General features: G+C 40.1%; 1 protein-coding gene across 1 annotated transcript in view; it reads right to left on the bottom strand.

Annotated features, from left to right (window-relative positions):
* The window catches only part of LOC306759902 (disintegrin and metalloproteinase domain-containing protein 10), a gene marked incomplete at both ends in the record, with an annotated part of 38,179 nt that extends 19,216 nt beyond the window's left edge, over positions 1 to 18,963 (bottom strand). Inside the window, 8 exons of the mRNA XM_079245649.1 lie at positions 2,265 to 2,433; positions 2,722 to 2,814; positions 9,081 to 9,203; positions 10,042 to 10,127; positions 15,729 to 15,884; positions 16,215 to 16,333; positions 16,581 to 16,728; positions 18,903 to 18,963. Of these exons, the coding sequence (XP_079101775.1) occupies positions 2,265 to 2,433; positions 2,722 to 2,814; positions 9,081 to 9,203; positions 10,042 to 10,127; positions 15,729 to 15,884; positions 16,215 to 16,333; positions 16,581 to 16,728; positions 18,903 to 18,963 (955 nt within the window). The remainder of the gene's footprint in view (positions 1 to 2,264; positions 2,434 to 2,721; positions 2,815 to 9,080; positions 9,204 to 10,041; positions 10,128 to 15,728; positions 15,885 to 16,214; positions 16,334 to 16,580; positions 16,729 to 18,902) is intronic.
* Between the last annotated feature and the right edge of the window lie 620 nt (positions 18,964 to 19,583).

Raw genomic sequence — 19,583 nt, 5'->3', positions numbered from 1 at the left:
GGAGTCATGGAAGAAGCTACAATTTGACAGATCAACACAGAATCACACAGTGGAGCACAGCTGAGAAACTTTCTCTTTCCCAGTCATTGGGATTTTGTTTCACTCTTACTTGTATTTAGCTCGCATTTTTGTTCTCTTTGCACGTTTTCTCTTATCAAAACACCATACAATTTATTTTATAATGCTGCAGACCAATAATGTTAAAGGCTTTTAATTGCTGTTGAAGTAACAGTTACACTATGTATGTATGTATGTATGTATGTATGTACTGTATGTACTGTATTTATGTATTCAATTATTTTGTTTACTTATCATTTTATTTTATTTTATTATATTTTATTCACAGCTCAAGCAGATATTTTGTTATTGTACATTCAACATGTCAATTTGCAGTTTATATATTCATGTGATCTTGGTGTTTCTCTGCATTTAAAATGTTTTAAAAAAAAAAAAAAAAAAATCTGTATTCCATCTACCATAACCTCACAAAGCAACTCTCACAGCTCAAGCCGAAGCTACATTTGATATGCTGTTTCCAACACTTCCAAATGAGCTGGAATCAGATGGAAAACCAACCACATGAATCTTCAGCAGGTTTTCTCCCTGGACACATTTACAGGTATCTTAAATGATTCTAGCACAACTAGCTGTATATTATCCGACTGATCAGTCAGTCCCATTTAAGCTGAGACTGTGACAATGAAGTCACTCATGTACATACTTGATATGCAAATATGTTGCTGTATTTGTATTAATGTGTTTTTGTTAACTCATGGACACCAAACTCCGGTCCTCAGAGGCCACATTCCTGTAGATTTTACAGATTTCAACACTCATCCATCCATTTTCTTAACCACTTAGTCCAACTGAGGAAAGCTGGAGCCAGCAGTCATCAAGAGAGAGGCAGGGCACACCATGGACAGGTTTCTTTTTTACTTATCCTGTCTTAGCAAGCAGAATGGTGTTCTGGCTCCTGTATAGTACCAAACAAATTTGCTTTGCCAGGAGGGGCTTTATGTCATAAAGCTCTCTTAACAATTTAATTATTGTTTTTGATATCTAAATTTCTCTACTGCTGAGTGTACATATTAAATCTGGACAAAAGGGTTGGGGGGCAAAGAAAGACAAAAGTAAACAGGAAGAAAAAAAAGAGAATAGAAGAGAGTGAATCGGGACAAGGGGACAACAGATAGACAAGTAAAAATAAAAAGTATGAGATGTCCAATCAAAGCACCAAAACAACTAAAATTGTAGCCTCAGAGTCACTGCAACCCCCAATACATTTCTTTTATTTCCTAGAAAGGACCAACCAAGAAAGATATTTCGACATAAAGTTTGGGAGATGTGAGTGATGCAGAGCAGGAAACTTGTCTTATTGCTGTAATGGCCATGAAACTAACAGTTGAAACTGCAAAGGCTTTTGGCTATCAGGATTGTCAGGAACTCAGAAGATCATCGGCTTCTCTTGTTTTTTGTTTCATGTCTGTCACGTTTTGGCCTTTCAGACTCTGTCAGCAGTTTTTTTCATTGGACTGGACGCACTAAATCTCCTTTCTGTGCTCGAGAGTTGTTTGTGTGTTGCCCTTTTTATTGCTTCCAGATCTGAATGTTGGTTTGATGTAGCAACACCTTTAAACTTAATCTTCTCCAAACACAATTCAACCCTTTTAACATATATATGATGACAATGTCTTCTATGACAATCTTGTTTTTAAAACATACTGAGGTTAGGATTAGGAATATGATCCAGAAATTTCATATTTGTTTTCCACACTGTCAATTTTACACAAATATGTGTTAAATGTGAATGTCATTGTTCAGTATTTGAATAAACTAAACACAAAAAGGAATGAAATTTGTGTTAGTCGATTATTTCTAGTGGCACTAACAACACATTTAACTCTGGTGTTTATTCCACAGAAACCTGATTTTATACCGAGTTGTAAAAGTGACTTATCAGACTTTCCAATCGTTTAACACCAACTGGAACTGGTAAACGGGAGAAATAATCGACCATTATTAAATTTAGTAAAGAAAAAAAATAAAAGAAAGAAAAAAAAAAGAAAAACTTTAAGTAATATTTCCTCATAAATTTTACTGAAAAGTCCTGACAAGGTTGGTAAAAGTAATATATTTATTGATAGCAATGTTGGTATTTAACCCTTATGCCAAGATATTCCAAACATATGGAGCTTTTCATTTAATCATTTCAGAACTTAGTTAATACGTTTAAGGTTTATATGTATTTGATCCATGTGACTCACCAGTCTTCCCTTCCCAGGCAAGCCCCAGCACTCCACTGTAATCTCTGTTGGTCAGCAGGTAGGACAGGCAGTAGTTGCCCCAGTTCTTCTCAGAGTAAAGACTCAACAGTTTCTCAGGCCCAATGTAAAGAGGATGTAGAGGATCTGTTTTATCCTCTGTGTTCATTACCTGGAGGGAAACAGGCAAATCACTGAAGTCACTTGATACAGGATACAAACAATTAATTTCATCCTCTAGGTTCTAAGAAAGTTAGTTTGAAGTTAATGCACTTACCAACTTATCTTAATCAAATTCTTTTTAAAGGTAAGGTTTATTAAGACAGTCATGTGTTGTTTATTATTTAAAATTAGATATGTGAATAGTAGCATGCCTGGTTGTGTAGGTCAATCTATGCTGTGCATTTAAAGTATGTTACACAACGGTTTTGGAATAAGGTGTCATTGTTTGAGAGCTTACATGAAGGGATTTCACTCTGAAGTTGATCAGCTTGATTCCATCAAAGTCAACCTTGTCATAGATGTCATTCACAGCCTGTATGTAGGAAGCAACCTGCAAAAGATGCAGAGAACAACAGGCTTATCACCAAAAACATGCATGGACAGAAGGTTTTCACAGCAATGTGGCATCACAGTAGAGTTAATATTTTGGTGGTTCTTGACAATGAGCCTGATTTTCTTGAACTACTGTTTCTGTGGTGTCCCATGCAGATTTGAACAATGCAAACACTTCTGGGTAAAATTAGATCATGATACAGAAAAGAATAACACTGGCTAGTCTGTAAAACAAGGTTAGCCAGAGTGTTTTCAGCAGCCACGTGCAGACCAGTCACATGCAGAGGTCTGATACACAACAGGAGGTGAGTGTATACAGGAACTAGGAAATTTCCATAAGTGTAAACTTTGACATGTTGGACGCTCTAGATACTAAAACCAGGGCAGCAGAGACTGGCAACAGCAATTTGTTTATTTATACTCTAAGATCCGGTCATAGCATCACTTACATCTTCTCACCTGGTACAACAAAGAGTCTGTTACTGAACCACCAACAGCAACGAGTGTGTGTGTGTGTGTGTGTGTTTCAGGTGGAAAGAATCCAAGAGGGCAGAGGAGGTGATGAGGGGATGTGCAGCAGAAGGAAGGCCTGAGAGATTAACAGTGTGGTCACATAACGCAGCTGAGGACAAAGTCACCTCCTCATTAACTAACCTTGCTTTGACCACAGCAGCACAGCAGGATTTTATTAAAAAAACGTTATGGAGAGGAAAATAACAAAGGAGAAAACATGTGACTTGCTTGGATACTGAGAGCATGAATGGAAAATAAAGATCAAACATCTGTCATCCTATCATTTTGTATAAAAAGAAGTGAAAAGAAGTGCTGTTTATTGGTTTTAATTTCAACGTAACATGAGGAAATTTGTTTGGTTGATTAGTTCTTTGTTGGAATAATGCCTCTTGGCCAGAAATCTTACAGTGTGGGAAAACCTGTTTTTAACTGTATAGACGATGCAACTGTTGTGTGGAAAATGAACTTATGGGAGGAGCAGAAAAGTTGAGCATAGTAACTGTGTTGATGAAATCTTTACTGCCAATCTAAATCACAGAATTCTGCAGGTATTTCGTTTAACCCTTACATGCATGAATCAATAAAAAACAATGCAACAATTTTTTAAAGACAATATTTTACCTCTATAGACATATGCAATGATACTTTTTTGTTTATTAGTGATATTTAAAGTTTATCATGATTTATTTTAATGTATTCTTTAAAATTGATAAAATAAATCATAAATCATGGGGCTGCACGATGGCATAGTGGTTAGCACTGTGACCTCACAGCAAGAAGGTTGCTGGTTCCTTCCCCGCACCCCTTAATCGGACTAAGCAGATAGGAAAATGAATGAATGAATAAATGAATATATATTTATAATCATATTATGTTAATCTTCAATGAAATATAGCTGTATCCTTTTCTTTTCCTATTTGTCACAAAGGCAAACTTATGTAATTACATTATGTTCAGTTATTTCATAAATTCATTTATTTATTGGATGACTCACTAACATCCACCGAAATGATTTATTTACAGAAACACCATCCTCATTCATGAATATGAAAGAAAAAAGCTTGTAAATAGGTGTCCACTATCAGGCCACTGTGCATGAAACGGTTACTTTATTGGATTGGGTGACTGAAGTCTGAAGAAATAAGATCAGCAAGTTTAATAGTTTGTTGATTTATGATTTCCTCCTAGTATCCCCATGGAAAACTGACTGCATGCTGTCTGTTCGGGATTGTCTGATTAGGGGGTCGCTGACCACATCACCCTGCAAACTTTGCAGATCTGTAAGACTGCAAAGGTGAGAAAATAGATTTCTTGGTACGCAGTCTTGTTGAAATGTTCAATTTGCAAGCGGTCACTGACATTAACCATGTTATAGAACTCAACCTTCAAGACTGTATTCTCAAATCGGGCTCACTCCAATATAATGCTGACAGATCAATAGCTTAAAGTTGTCCTATACCACAGACCCTATCCAGATCAGCCAAATAATAGAGTCAGCATCCCTGCTCACAAGGTTGGCATATGATAGTATTAATAATACAATATCCATCCATCCATCTTCTGCTGCTTATCCGGGGTCGGGTCGCGGGGGCAGCAGCCTAAGCAGGGAAGCCCAGACTTCCCTCTCCCCAGCCACATTTGCCAACTCTGCGGGGGGGATCCCGAGGCGTTCCCAGGCCAGCTGAGAGATTTAATCCCTCCAGCGTGTCCTGGGTCTTCCCCGGGGTCTCCTCCCAGAGGGACGTGCCTGGAACACCTCACCAGGGAGGCGTCCAGGAGGCATCCTGACCAGATGGCCGAGCCACCTCAACTGGTTCCTCTCGATGCGAAGGAGCAGCGGCTCTACTCTGAGCCCCTCCCGGATGACCGAGCTCCTCACCCTATCTAAGGGAGAGCCCGGCCACCCTGCAGAGGAAACTCATTTCAGCCGCCTGTATACGAGATCTCGTTCTTTCGGTCACGACCCACAGCTCATGACCATAGGTGAGGGTAGGAACGTAGATCGACTGGTAAATCGAGAGCTTCACCTTCTGGCTCAGCTCCTTCTTCACCACGACAGACCGGCGTAGAGTCTGCATTACTGCAGACGCCGCCGTCTGTCGATCTCGCGCTACATCCTTCCCTCACTCGTGAACAAGACCCCGAGATATTTAAACTCCTCCACTTGAGGCAGGACCTGACCCCCGACCCGGAGAGGGCAATCCACCCTATTCCGGCTGAGGACCATGGTCTCAGATTTTGAGGTGCTGATTCCCATCCCGGCCGCTTCACACTCGGCCGCGAATCGCTCAAGCGAGAGCTGGAGATCACGACCAGATGAAGCCAACAGGACCACGTCATCCGCAAAAAGCAGGGACCCAATCCTGAGGCCACCAAGTCGGATCCCCTCAACACCTCAGCTGCGCCTAGAAATTCTGTCCATATAAGTTATGAACAGAATCTGTGATAAAGGGCAGCCTTGGAGGAGTCCAACCCTCACCGGAAACGGATCCGACTTACTACCGGCAATGCGGACCAAGCTCTGACACCTGTCGTACAGGGACCGGACAGCTCGTACAAGGGGGTCCGGTACCCCATACTCCCGGAGTACCCCCCACAGGAGCCCCTGGGGGACACGGTCGAATGCCTTCTCCAGGTCCACAAAGCACATGTAGACTGGTTGGGCAAACTCCCATGCCCCCTCCAGGACCCCAGAGAGGGTATAGAGCTGGTCCACTGTTCCGCGACCAGGACGAAAACCACACTGCTCCTCCTCAATCCGGGATTCGACTATCCGGCGGACCCTCCTCTCCAGGACCCCTGAATAGACCTTACCAGGGAGGCTGAGGAGTGTGATTCCCCTGTAATGGGAACACACCCTCCGGTCCCCCTTCTTAAAAAGGGGGACCACCACCCCAGTCTGCCAATCCAGCGGTACTGCCCCCGATGTCCACGCGATGCTGCAGAGGCGTGTCAGCCAGGACAGCCCCACAGCATCCAGAGCCTTAAGGAACTCCGGGCGGATCTCATCCACCCCCGGGGCCTTGCCGCCAAGGAGCTTTTTGACCACCTCAGCGACTTCAGCCCCAGAGATAGGAGAGTCCACCCCTGAGTCCACCAGCTCTGCTCCCTCATGGGAAGACGTGTTGGTAGGATTGAGGAGGTCTTCGAAGTATTCCCTCCACCGACCCACAACGTCCCGAGTTGAGGTCAGCAGCTCCCCACCTCCACTGTACACAGTATTGATGGAGCACTGCTTCCCCCTGCTGAGCCGCCGGATGGTGGACCAGAATCTCCTCGAAGCCGTCCGGAAGTCTTTCTCCATGGCCTCGCCGAACTCCTCCCATGCCCGAGTTTTTGCCTCGGCAACAGCCGAAGCCGCATGCCGCTTAGCCCGCCGGTACCCATCAGCTGCCTCCAGAGTCCCACAGGCCAAGAAGGCTCGATAGGACTCCTTCTTCAGCTTGACGGCATCCCTCACTGCTGGTGTCCACCAACGAGTCCTGGGATTACCGCCGCGACAGGCACCAACTACCTTACAGCCACAGCTCCGGCTGGCCGCCTCAGCAATAGAGGCACGGAACACAGCCCATTTGGACTCAATGTCCCCCGCCTCACTCGGGACATGTTCGAAGCTCTGCTGAAGGTGGGAGTTGAAGCTCGCTCTGACAGGGGACTCAGCCAGACGTTCCCAGCAGACCCTCACAACACGTTTGGGCCTGCCAGATCTGACCGGCTTCCTCCCCCACCATCTGAGCCAACTCATCACCAGGTGGTGATCAGCTGACAGCTCCGCCCCCCTCTTCACCCGAGTGTCCAAGGCATGTGGCCGCAGGTCCGACGATACGACTACAAAGTCGATCATTGAACTGCGGCCCAGGGAATCCTGATGCCAGGTGTACATATGGACACTCTTATGCTGGAACATGGTGTTTGTTATAGACAATCCATGACGAGCACAGAAGTCCAATAACAAAACACCATTTGGGTTCAGAGGGGGGGGGACCATGCCTCCCAATCACTCCCATCCAGGTCTCACTGTCATTGCCCACGTGAGCATTGAAGTCCCCCAGCAGAACAATGGAGTCCCCAGAAGGAGCACCCTCCAGCACTCCCTCCAAGGACCCCAGAAAGGGTGGGTACTCTGAACTGCTGTTCGGTGCATAAGCACAGACAACAGTCAGGACCCGTCCCCCCACCCGGAGGCGGAGGGAAACTACCCTTTCATCCACCGGGGTAAACCCCAACGTGCAGGCACCAAGCTGGGGGCTGATGAGAATGCCCACACTATATATAGCATTAAAACAAGCCAATTACAAAGCCCCAAATATCATAATGACTTCCAGAAGATAACATTCTTTAAGCCAGGGTTCCTGAATCTTGGTCATCAAGTGTCCTGCAGGTTTCCCTTGTATCCCTGCTGGACCACGCCTGATTTAGACTCAGACAAGCTCTGCACAGGTCTGCCATATATATACATTGATTTAAATCAGGTGTGGTGCAACAGGAACACTTGGAAAGCCTGCAGGATACTGGCCATTGAGGACCTGGATTGAGGAATTCTGCTTTAAACCATCACAAGATTTGGTGATTACTTACATACATAGATATATACAGACATACATACACAGGAAAGTATATTGATAGATAAGTTCTTTCAGAACTGAAACAGGATCAGATTCTAATTAGGATGACTTAGTACCATTGTGGGCAGGTGCAAACCTACATCACAACCCGGTAGTCCTGTGACCATGAACAGCTTGCTGGTGAAAACAAACCCTGCATCATAACAACATTAAAATATGCACCTTGTTCACATAATTTAATTCTCCTTTGTGTTTTTAAAAAAAAAAAATTAAATCATCTATAATGTCATACAGTTATTCTGACCACCTCAACGTCAAGGATAAAGAGACAAGGTGAAGCTAGTGGTAGTAGGACTGGACAAATGCCCTTATCATCTACCCACCGACATCTGGTTAAAAGATAAGCTGTGCTGGAATGATTTATTGCATAACAAATTATATTTGTAACTGGATTATTACAAAGTTTTGTTTCTTTTTGTTTCTGTTAGGCCTGATTTGGGAGTGTGTGGGGATTGTCCACAGGTGCCTCAGCACATACTGAACTGTGCTCTTCATCATTTAGACTGGAAATAAACAGACTGTTCATAAGTCTGTATGAGATTTATTGGCAAGTACCATTTTTATTCCATCAAATCCATGAATGAGCATGTCATGACCAGAGATGTGGTTTGTAATGAATTTATGCAAATGCATTTAAAACTTTGTTCTACTTCATACGTTTTGCATTCGTAATATATTAAGTATAGAGTTATTTAAAATTTGTTCTGTCCCCCCCACTCCCCCAAGTATGAATTTAGGGGCAAATACGGGCAGAAAGCTAAGTTAGCAGAAAATATGAGAGAGGTCGGTTCCATCCTGATATGATGCTGACATTCAAAGGTGAGGAGAACACTGTGTCCTGTCAAATGTGTGTCCTGTGTCCCAACCTGAGGGAGCTGACCGTTCTCTTTGAGGGTCAAAGAATCAGAACTTGTGGCTCTATTTTGTAAATTCTATTTTTAGTGAAAAAAAAAAAAAATCAGGGCGGGTAGACACAAGGTTCCTATTTGGATTTTTACAAACTTGTGACCATCTGCTGCAGTATCAATACTTAATGTCTGAAAACATAATCAAGAGCCAAAAATATATATTTATAGCCATTAAACATAGAGCCTTTAATGTTTACAAACAGTTTTGAATGAATCACCTGAGCCACAACAGCTTCAACAGACTTGAACTTCTTGAAGTAGAGGTGGTCGGCATGGATGTGGAGCAGGCAACTGGTCTTTGATTCATCAACTGTTCTCCGAGAACGGCTAACTGGTGTCTCCTGTGGATTAAAATGGAATGACATGAGTGGATACGGTATGTTAGTTTGTACATTGATGATCATAAAAAACACAAAACAATTAAAAAAAAATGTTTATATCTTTATGTTAAACAAGATATATTTTCTTTCTTATCCAATTAATAACTTTGAAATTGTTGATATCAACATAATACAAGAAGCCAAATGGACACAGGGTTGGTACTGGTGTCCCAGTGGGAATTTGGGACACTTTACTGCAGGAACACAACTTGAACAATCGTCAAGGAAAAACATCTGCTCAGGTCATTCCGCGATCCCACAGTGGAAATGATCTCTGCCGGCAGGTATGTTGTTAAAAATGGATCCATAGCAATGTCCCGACATCCACTGTTCACAATAGGCTTGGGGGCCACCACCCAGTTGGTCGAAGGTTAGCAATTAGTAGGGACCCCAAGGGAGAGATTAGTCCAATACCTGTGACAGATGGTTATCAGGGCTGTTTTTATTGTCTTACGACACAGTCAAGGTTGTCTGCAATGAGGCAGCTCTCAGCTTTCTATGTCACACGCTGTTCTGTCAGCATAATAACATTCATCTGGAGTTGTAACTTCCAATTTGTTCTTAGTGACTCAACATGGCAATAAAAGTAACCTCATGAATGAATGTAATCATAAATTAGATCAGCTGTAAAAGATTAATCAGAGAAATGAGTGTATTTCCTCTATTAATCATTTATAAGTTTGGACATGGTGGACTAAAAATAGCATCAAAGAGGCGATGATAGAAAACGAAAGAAAAAGAAGAGAAGAAGAGTGCATATATGTGAGTTTTTCTGCTCTCACTGAGCACATGTTTTTACCTGACTGGGTCCAAAGCATTGGGTGAGGTTGTTTAGATGCTCGGCACCACAGAACCCATCAGTGCGATAGGTCAGACGTGGAAGGACTGAACAAAAGCAAACACAATCATTTGGTCACACAATCATGTGTAATATTGAATCTATTTCCTCTTCTTCCTGCAGGCAAACACAAGAATACAGGCAGACAAATACGTAATGCTATGAGTAAATCTAGGTTAGCCGACAATCATAAATATATGAACAGGGATCAAAAGTGACATTGGTTCGTGCCAGTACTTTTCCTCTGCCAGAGCAATCATTGTGAAAGTTGAACATTCAAGTAAACAGAACATAGTGAGGTGGTTCAGGGCTGATAGGGAAGAAATTTGGAAAAACACAACAACTAAAGACACACAAAAAGGCAAGCCCTGAAAATATAAGTATAGCTGAAAAGCGTGCCAAGAGTTCAGAGAATCCAAAAGATGTAAGAGTTGTATGTGATTTAATGTTTCCTGGATCGCTCCTTATAATTTAGGTTTTCAAAACATTTATTCTTTTCAAGTTTGAAAGTAAAGACATGTCTGTGGTTCACAGTTTTACAGCTACATAAAGTCACAAGTATCTGAAGAGGAAATAGCAGAGGTTTCCTGAATAACATTTCACACGGAAAGGGGAGTTAAAATAAGCGATGATCTTAATTAAGTGATGTAAAAATACAACAAGAACAAAAGAAATAGAAAGATTTGATGGATCTGCTGAGTTGTTTCGACATACTGACTTTTAAAATTCCTGAGAACATTTAACCGGCACATATAGTGTGAAGAAAACCTCCAGATATGTCTTACCGAAGTGATTCTTTGGCTTGGGAATAATTTAGGATTCACAGAGAAGAGATGGGAAACTTTGCTGAGAGAGATTTCTCGAATACGCTATTTAACTTTCTGACACTATAAGATAAACAGAAAATGGATAAGTTTTGTTTTGCAACAATTTGCTTTTACTTCTTGATCTGTGTTGAAGGCAAACTAAATGCAGTAATTAAGATCAATAGAGACACAAAATTTCAAAAGTGTCAGACTTTGACTTGTGCCTCACTGGTTTGTTGTGGATCTTAGTTCTTTATAGCAGGAAACTTCTCTTTTTTGCATAATTACAATCTTTTGTTACAGAGCTTTTTTTCCCCTTAATCACTAATACTAATACTGGCGGCTGTAGCTCAGAAATTAGAGCAGTTTTCTGTCTACTTTAAAGTTGGGAGATCAATTCCATGCTTCCCCTGACTATGTGCCAAAGTGTCCTTGGGCAAGATGCTTAACCCAAAGTTGACCCCTTATGCGTCAATTAGGGTATGTAAGTCGCATTGGATGAAAGTGTCGGCTATATGGCTTTAGAATAGAAGAGAATACTGTCCGTTTACCAAGTTATTATACTGTCCTGGTCTTGCTGTATTTTCATTTACATTTTATTCATTTCTTATATACCCAACATTAAGTACATCAGTTGAAGATGGGCAGCATGTTGCAGAGCTAAAATTGGAGGAAATTGATCTCATTTCACGTAACATTTGAAGGTGAGCAGAATGGTCTGGGCTGGGAGCTGCAGCCGATTGACCTGTAAAAAAGACAAATCTGCTGGTTTGATTTCATTAAAACCAAAATGCTGTCAAAGAGGGTTAGAGTTAGAACTGCAATACCTCAGAGATTGCTGTCTCATTTAAACTGATGCAACAGTGAATAGATTGCAATCTACGGGGGACTTGTTGCTCTGAAAGCCACAGAATTTCATAAAAATGTAAAAAGTCACTGGAGATTGCAACAGAGTTTATTAGGCTAAAGATTATGGAAAATCTTAAGAGGGGGATATATTCAAAAGCACTGTGGACTATCATGCACAGAGTGTGATAGAGAGTTATATGTAAGTTATAATAGTGATTAGAGTGAGACAGGAAAAGACACTTGATGTATGGCAGCAGAAGGAGCGATGGTAAGAGTGTTGAACTCAGCTTAGTGTGTGGTCACCTTCTAAAGTCCCTCTAGAAATTTTAGATTTCAGTTTGTCCCCACGGATGGCATGTATGACTGCATATGGGTGGAAGTGGGTGTGGAATCTTATATATCATAATTATTTCCAGACTTCCAGGAGATCATTCTTTCTGACTTGTCAAGCTAAATCTTCAAACAAATGAGAATCTTCCTTGTAGTTTGCAGTTGTTGTTCACGTGAAAATAAAAAACTAAACAAAATAAAACAAAACAAAGAAAACAAACCTGACTGAACCTATTCAGAGTGATTATGTCCGCTTCTTAAGTTATTAGTCTCTCACATCTCAGCCAAGACTACCAGCAGCTGCTGGGAAGTCTGACACAGAAAGTTCATGCCTGAGTGCCAAGTCTCACTCCAAAACACTGACTTGAGGACCCAGCATGAAGACCAAAACATGAACACTTTCTTGCATTATAGTTTAGGGGTTAGATGTTGTGAGGGTAGTGAGTTTTCCAGTGTCATTATGAAATCCAGTTTATATCTCTGCGACAACTTAGGTGACTCAAGAAGAACTTTTAGTATCCAAAGTGTTCTCCAAGTTTGTAGTATAATGTGCCCTGAGGTGCAATACTAGTCATGAACACACATCTTTCTTGGCATTCCTGCAGAATGAATTTACAGACTTGTTGAGAGGTTGTCTGCCTCATGTTGTGCAACCATCCCATGAACCCACAACCTCATTATTTAAGCAGCCTGTATAACTACAACTGCTGCTGTCAAATTGTCTTTTTTTTTACAGATACAAGCTATACTGTCTTGCAATTTTGACCGCATGGTTATCTTTTCTTATGTCTGTCAGAATATCAGTAATTCAGTAGGATAATAGCTGTGTCTTTACTCACACCCAAAAGACTGATAATATTCTTGTGTTGCTCAGCCAATGTCAGAAATATTTGTTTAATCCTGTGAACAACAGATATCATGAAGAACTGCACGGAAAGGAGGTTCACGAGGCTCCTAAGCTGAAGAATTGGCATATTTTTAGTATCTAAGATAAAAGCAGAGCTATTTAACAGAGGGACTGTGAATGTGCGATGAGTGAAAACATGTTTATAACTATAAAAACATATATATTGTGATTTCAAGGTCCAAAAGTTGCAGTTAAACATTAAGATTAGTTCAACTTCTCTTTACCAGCACACACACAGACGTGGAGTTGTACCATCTTTAAACTGCTGGGCTCAAGCCTACGATGGACAGGCTGTGCCACTGAGTACTTCAGTTATATCCAGAAAAATGACCCTTAAATGGTTTTATTCGTATATTAAAAGTACTTTTAGTTTTCTTCTCCCAAATTAATCTATCTTTTTCCATTAATACCCGTCTTATCTGTGAGGTCATATCAATAAAAAGCACATTAAATTTTTGTCTTTATCTCCACTTTAATTTTGTAGCCTAAAGAACAATCTGATGTTATTTTAGTATCATTTGTGTACATCCAGTTGCAGTTAGTAATATTTCTAGTTAACATGCTCTCTGTAGTTGCAGACTTGGTTGAGAAGCTTAGACCTAAAAGCACAGATGTTTCTGGGGTTTCTCAGTTAAGATGTGTTTTGGCTTCCTCTGTTTATCTTCCTCTCACATGAGGTTTGTGTTTGTGATTGCAACACCTGTTTTTGTTTGAAGGACAGCTTCCACCTGTCAGTGATTTTGTCATGTATTTATTCCTGAGTTTTAAGCTAACGTTCTGTTAGTGAGGCTTTTATGGCACCTTTTGTTTAGTTTGGCCTGAAATAAAATTGTGATATTGACTTCCTCTAACTTTCTTCTGTTTACTTGTTTTATTCTAAAATCACAATCAACATCAGACCGCACTAGACTGTTAACTTCTTCCTGATATCAGGTTCCACTATTGTTTGTGATCTGATGGTGGATACATATACATAAACATTAACTGATATGAGAAAGACCTGATTACACTGTTCCTCTGTGGCCTTGCAGATCTTTACTCTCCTAGGTTTTGATGTAACGGTGTCAGAGTGTTAAAAAGATGATGAACTTTCTGCAATTTCCTGCTGACTCTGTAATGTAGATTAGTGGTGTCAAAACTTTTCTTTATAATCTCTTCCAGGTTGATGTACAACAACATGTGTTCTGCAATCCTCAGGTCTGTAGCACATCCTTACATTCAAGGTCATGAAGTTAATGTGAGAAAACATCCTGCTTTACAGAATAATGAGCATGAAAATGCAACAGAAGTTATAATGAACAAAATAATGTTGATACTATCACCGTGAGAATAACATATTAAAAATAAATCTTTGGTGTTTCATGTTTCCGTGAACAGACATTATCATTAGGCTTCCCAGTGAGTACCTTTCTGAATTTAACAATATTTTGTATTTTTAAAAATAATTTTATTAATACTTACATATAATACTTATATATAATACTTATATTTTATTTATATAATTAATAGGGAGAAACTGATTTCATAAATAGATTGTTGATATTGACCAGGTGCTCTGATATTATAACACTAGTGATACCCTTTGTCCCAGATTTGACAGACTTCATGACATCCAAAATCCCATGGGACTCAATGTTCCTCTCATGTAAACCTTGTGGCCTCTAGACGACAACCACGGGAAGTGAAAATACACACATTATGTCACCATCTTGAGTCCTAATTTACGCTTTGTATGGAGACTTTGATTGTTTACTGTAGTATCACATGCAAAATCTTTCACAGCTTCCTGCAGATATGCTGGCTTGTGCATGAAAGAACAGGATGTTGTCGGCTGCGGTGCTAAGTAAAACAAGGTTTTTCTCCAATTTGACTTGAAGAAATGGCGGGAGGAGTTGAGAGGAAGGCAGCAGTGGAGCCTGTGTCAATTTGAGGACAAACATGGGGTTAGAAGGGAGTGTTCTGGCTCAACCTGCAGTGTTTCCGGTAAAATGCTTTCTTGGAATTAATGTCATAATCATGTAATTATCCAAATGATGCCAGGAAATTACTCACGTTGATATACACATGCACATCCACATCCATATATTGATAGATTTTTGATTACTTCCACCTGGCCAAATTATAAGAGTAATAAAAGCCAACAATCTGTTGCTGAAATAACTTTTAAAAAGTCACTTTCTTCATATGCTATTCTCTCCTTTTCCTACACAGCGCCCCTTTTCTCCTTCTGCTTCTTATACACCTTCATACCTCTTCCCTCGCTTCAACTTAGCCTCATCTACTCCTCCTCTTACAAAAATCACACCATTTTCAGTTTATCTTTTCTTTGGCTAGTGCCCAGGCAGGGAGAGCCTTAACCCCCCCTTCAGAGCTCTCCACAGACTTTACTGAAACACTAACTCTTCTCCTAAGGCGTAGTTCACTGACCCTCTATAACCCTGTTCTGAACTGGAGTCGGAGGCAGAAGATACTGTGTGAGATGAGCAGGGGAGGATGTATATTGCTGTGGTTGTTTGTCTTTCAGTTTGACTGCCAAGGAAGCTGTAGATCATACTGCTGAAACAGATCTAATGTAGCAAAGACCCTCTTCTTGCTCTCTTTCCTATCGTCTGCAGCAGGCCTGGAAAAGCAACTGCATCTGTAGGTAGTTGTTTGGACTCTAAATGCACATGTTTTATTATCCTGAACACTGAGCAACACCCACTAAAAAGCCAAATATGCTGAACGAGACTTAAAAATCTTAAATGTCCTCTTACCTATGTCATCCTCATGGTAGATAATAGAGTGGTGATCTGTGGGGCTGCTGGTGTATCTGTGGATTGGCTCAATGTGGTAAGTGCCATTGACAGTGCGCATGGTTCCCTCAAACTGACCCTGAAGCACAGAGCCGTGGCAGGCTGAACCATATTCATCTGCAAAGCAAGGTAAACAAAAGAATGAAACTTCTTTCATCAGAGGAGGTGTAGAGTTGAGAATTACTGACTTTCATGTTAAATTTCAATTAAAAAAAAAAAGTGTTTATCCAAATATTTTAAAAATTCCTTAAAGGAAGAGTTGAGAATATTGGGTGGCATGTCAATCAGTCAATCAGTCAGTCATTGTCTCAGTGACTATTTATTTCCAGCTAACAACAGCTTTGAGGCTTTTAAAATCACAGAAATGCTCCAATTTTTTATTATTCAGATGTTGGTAAAAACCGTTTCTAGTTCTAATCAAGTACAACATATCCACATCATACCCACCTTCAAGCGTTCCTGAATAAATAAATGAGAGGTCAACAGACGCGGGACCATTTTCATCAGCCATTATGAATCCTTCGGAAAATGGTGCTGTGTCTTTTCTCAGAAGCAGACGGAAAGTTCTGTAGAAAACAAAAACACAAACAATTTACAGATGTGGTCAAAGCTTTGGAGTCTTGTATAAGTATGTAGATCCATCATCAGTTGGGAAATGTGGACTGATAACTAATGGTCTACATGTGTTAGTGGTTTAGAGTTAAAAGAAATTGCTCAACAATGAATATATTGTGTATATTTAGTAAAAGTATTTGTGAAGCATTTGCCCAAATCTGATAAAATTAATAAAAAGAAATTGATAAAAGAAATTACCTATGAAAAGCAGTAAAATCCAATTTCAGGGTGTGATCCTGAGGTTGAGTGGCTCTCCTGACCCTGAGGTGCTTCCTATGAAGATCCTCCCTGTCATACGACAGGACCTCATAGTGCCTTATATATGGACTGATGTCACTCGGAACAGCTGGTGGAAAGAAAGACGCTCCAGTTAAAAGACAGAATTGACAAATCATAAAAGAGCCTCTGTATATTTTCTTCACCTTACTGGTCACTCATCTAGTTTCTAAATATGTCTATCAATCTAAGCTTTCTTTTGAATGTACATGAGGACGTCCATTTCAAACGTTGTCGCCTTCATACTTCCATGCAAAAAAAAAAAAAAAAGGAAGTAGAAGATTAAAACCACAGTTGTTTTTTTTGCTGTTTTTAACTTTTTTCTGTGTCTTCTTTGGGTGCTTCTTATCTGATAATTTCTGCCTTTTCCTCTTCTTCTTTGTTTTGTTCCTTTTGATAGTTGCATGTCAGCTGAGCAATTCAACACTGCCCTCAGGATTTGCAGTGGTATTGCCACATTTCTGCTTCAAGTAATAGCCAAGCCCCTTGAAGACTGTAAGGATGTAACTAACTTGAGACACAGATAAAAACTGTTTCCATCTGCTAATCAGTCTTGCATCAAGTATAAATGGCTCTTGAGAAGGTTTGGATTCTTTGATTGTGGAGTTTGTGTGTTTTCTGTGGGTCGGTCTAGGTACCATTGCTTCCATAACAAGTTGCCCCTATCAAGGCTAATTTGGTGTAATTTGGTTTCTTTGCTGAATCTGTCATGGTGCATATTGTGACATGATGACATGGTAAACTGTATCATGCCATATCATGATGTACCAGACTAGAAAGAAAGATATTAAGTATTGTTTCTCACTCTGAGATGCTTCAGGCCAACAATGGCTCCAGGAATGTGCAAAATTAATGTCCAAGTGCCATCACAACAAGTCAGAAACTAAGAGTTTTAAAGCAAAAAAATCAAGTATAGCTTTTAGCTGAATATGTTATAAGCTAACACGGACAGAGGGCTGCTGAGAGGGTTATGATGAGAACAAGTGGGAGAGATCATATTTCTCTAGTTTTAGCTGTTCTTCCTGGGTTTACTGTTAAATCTAGAATACAATTTAAAGTTATTTTCCTTACAAATAAATCCCAGCAAGATTCATTGTATCAGAAAGTTCTCCAATATATTCCCAACAGCATGATTCTCTCTGGATAATTATAAGAGAAAACAGTTCATTAATCTCAATTCATCTCAAGAAAAATTAGAGCAGATTTCTGAACACAAAACCAAGCTATATTATTTTGAAATTAAAAAAAAACAACAACGTGTGATCTTAGTAATGAGGTATCAAAGTTAATAATTGATGAGACAAACCTCTTGACCTTTGTAGATAAGCCTGCCGGTGTGTTGTAAGAGTCAGTCAATTATTACATTTAAATACCTATTCGTTCTGCCGCATTAAACATAAACAATATCTCTTGCCAGACCTTTACAATTCATTGTAATATGTACACTATCATTCATGTTTACCAATATTCCTGGCAATCTTGTATCTCCTCTATAAGACTTGACAGTTACAGGAAGAAAGTGCTGTCAATTATTATAAAATTATCATCAAGCTTAAAGGTGTAGTAAACCGCTTAAAAAAATGGATCCACAGATTAATTGAGATGCTAAAATTTATACCTCATCTATCATTAATCTGTTGCCAAACACACAGTTATGTATTCAGTTTCCCCAAAGTAACAAAACTCAACAACTAACAGAAATTTACTTTGCTATTGTTAAATATTAGAATATTGATATTTTGTCTTTCTGATGTTTGCTAAACAAATGTTTGATCCCAGTCGAAATAACAAACCAAATACAAAGTGTTTTTCTTCTTGGCATCACGACAGCAAACTGTTCCTAAAACTAATCTGCCATACACCGTGTACAAGCTAATAGCAGGAGAAGGCACTAGATTTGTCAGACTTCATCTCAACACTAAATATCACTTCATTGATCCATTAAAAAGTGAAACCACCCACTGAGTCACAGTTTAACAGGAAAAATGCTACATCTGCATTGTTGCCAGGTTTTGCATGCAGGCTCATTTGAAACATTCCTCAGAGGACAGTCTGAGACTTGTCTGGGCCAGAAGAGGCCAGACAGTAACATGCTGCCCAAATCTGTTACCTCACACACACAAAGGCAGATGGACATGCAAACACACCCTTAACAAACAACCACATTAGTTCATGGTAACATGCAAGTAAGGATCTAACACTCGGCATACAAACACTATTGTGTTCACTCCACCTCCACCCTACCTGTAATCCATTCATGTCTGCTGACCAGCAGCAGCATCAGCCAGTAGTGTTGCACCACCATGATCTTACTGACTAGCTTTTGTCCTCCTTCCCTTTTGCCTTATTTTTTCTCTCTTCCACGTCTTGAGTCTTGCTCTCTTTTTGATCCCTTTTCTCTTAACTCACCTGTTTCGCAGTCTCGTACCTGCGGTCTTCCCATACTGGAATGTGACTAGATAGGAAGTTCATGCCAGAACTCAGCTAACAGTGAACACTAACACCATGGAGAGGCATATTCAGACTTGTTTGTTTGTGTGCTGCATTGCTCCAGCTTTTCAATCAAAGTTAGAGGAAGATTGATAAATTGAAATAATTGGATTAGGACCATGAAACACAGAAACAAATGATGTCTGTAATTTAAACTAATCTTTGAGTGTAAAATTCTTTCAACACAGAAAAGCTTTTTAAGTTTTATGTTTTAACTTGTTCAAAAGCAGTTTGTACTTTATCTTTTAGCTGCCAGCATTATAATTCAGAAGTTCTTTATCACAAAAAAACAGATAAGACTGTTACTGTATCTAAGGGAGCTGGTTGTTGTCCCATGACAGTCGATGTGCATTTAGCTAGCTGCTACTATTAGCATGCAGATATTTGTAGTTTAAGGGTTCCGTATACTTATCACAACAACATAAAATGTGTTTA

Source organism: Telmatherina bonti (genome assembly GCF_933228915.1).
Source record: "Telmatherina bonti genome assembly, chromosome: 8".
In the NCBI taxonomy this organism is placed as follows: Eukaryota; Metazoa; Chordata; class Actinopteri; order Atheriniformes; family Telmatherinidae; genus Telmatherina; species Telmatherina bonti.
The sequence above is the reverse complement of the archived record's forward strand: the minus strand, read 5'-3'. Positions and strand labels throughout refer to the sequence as shown.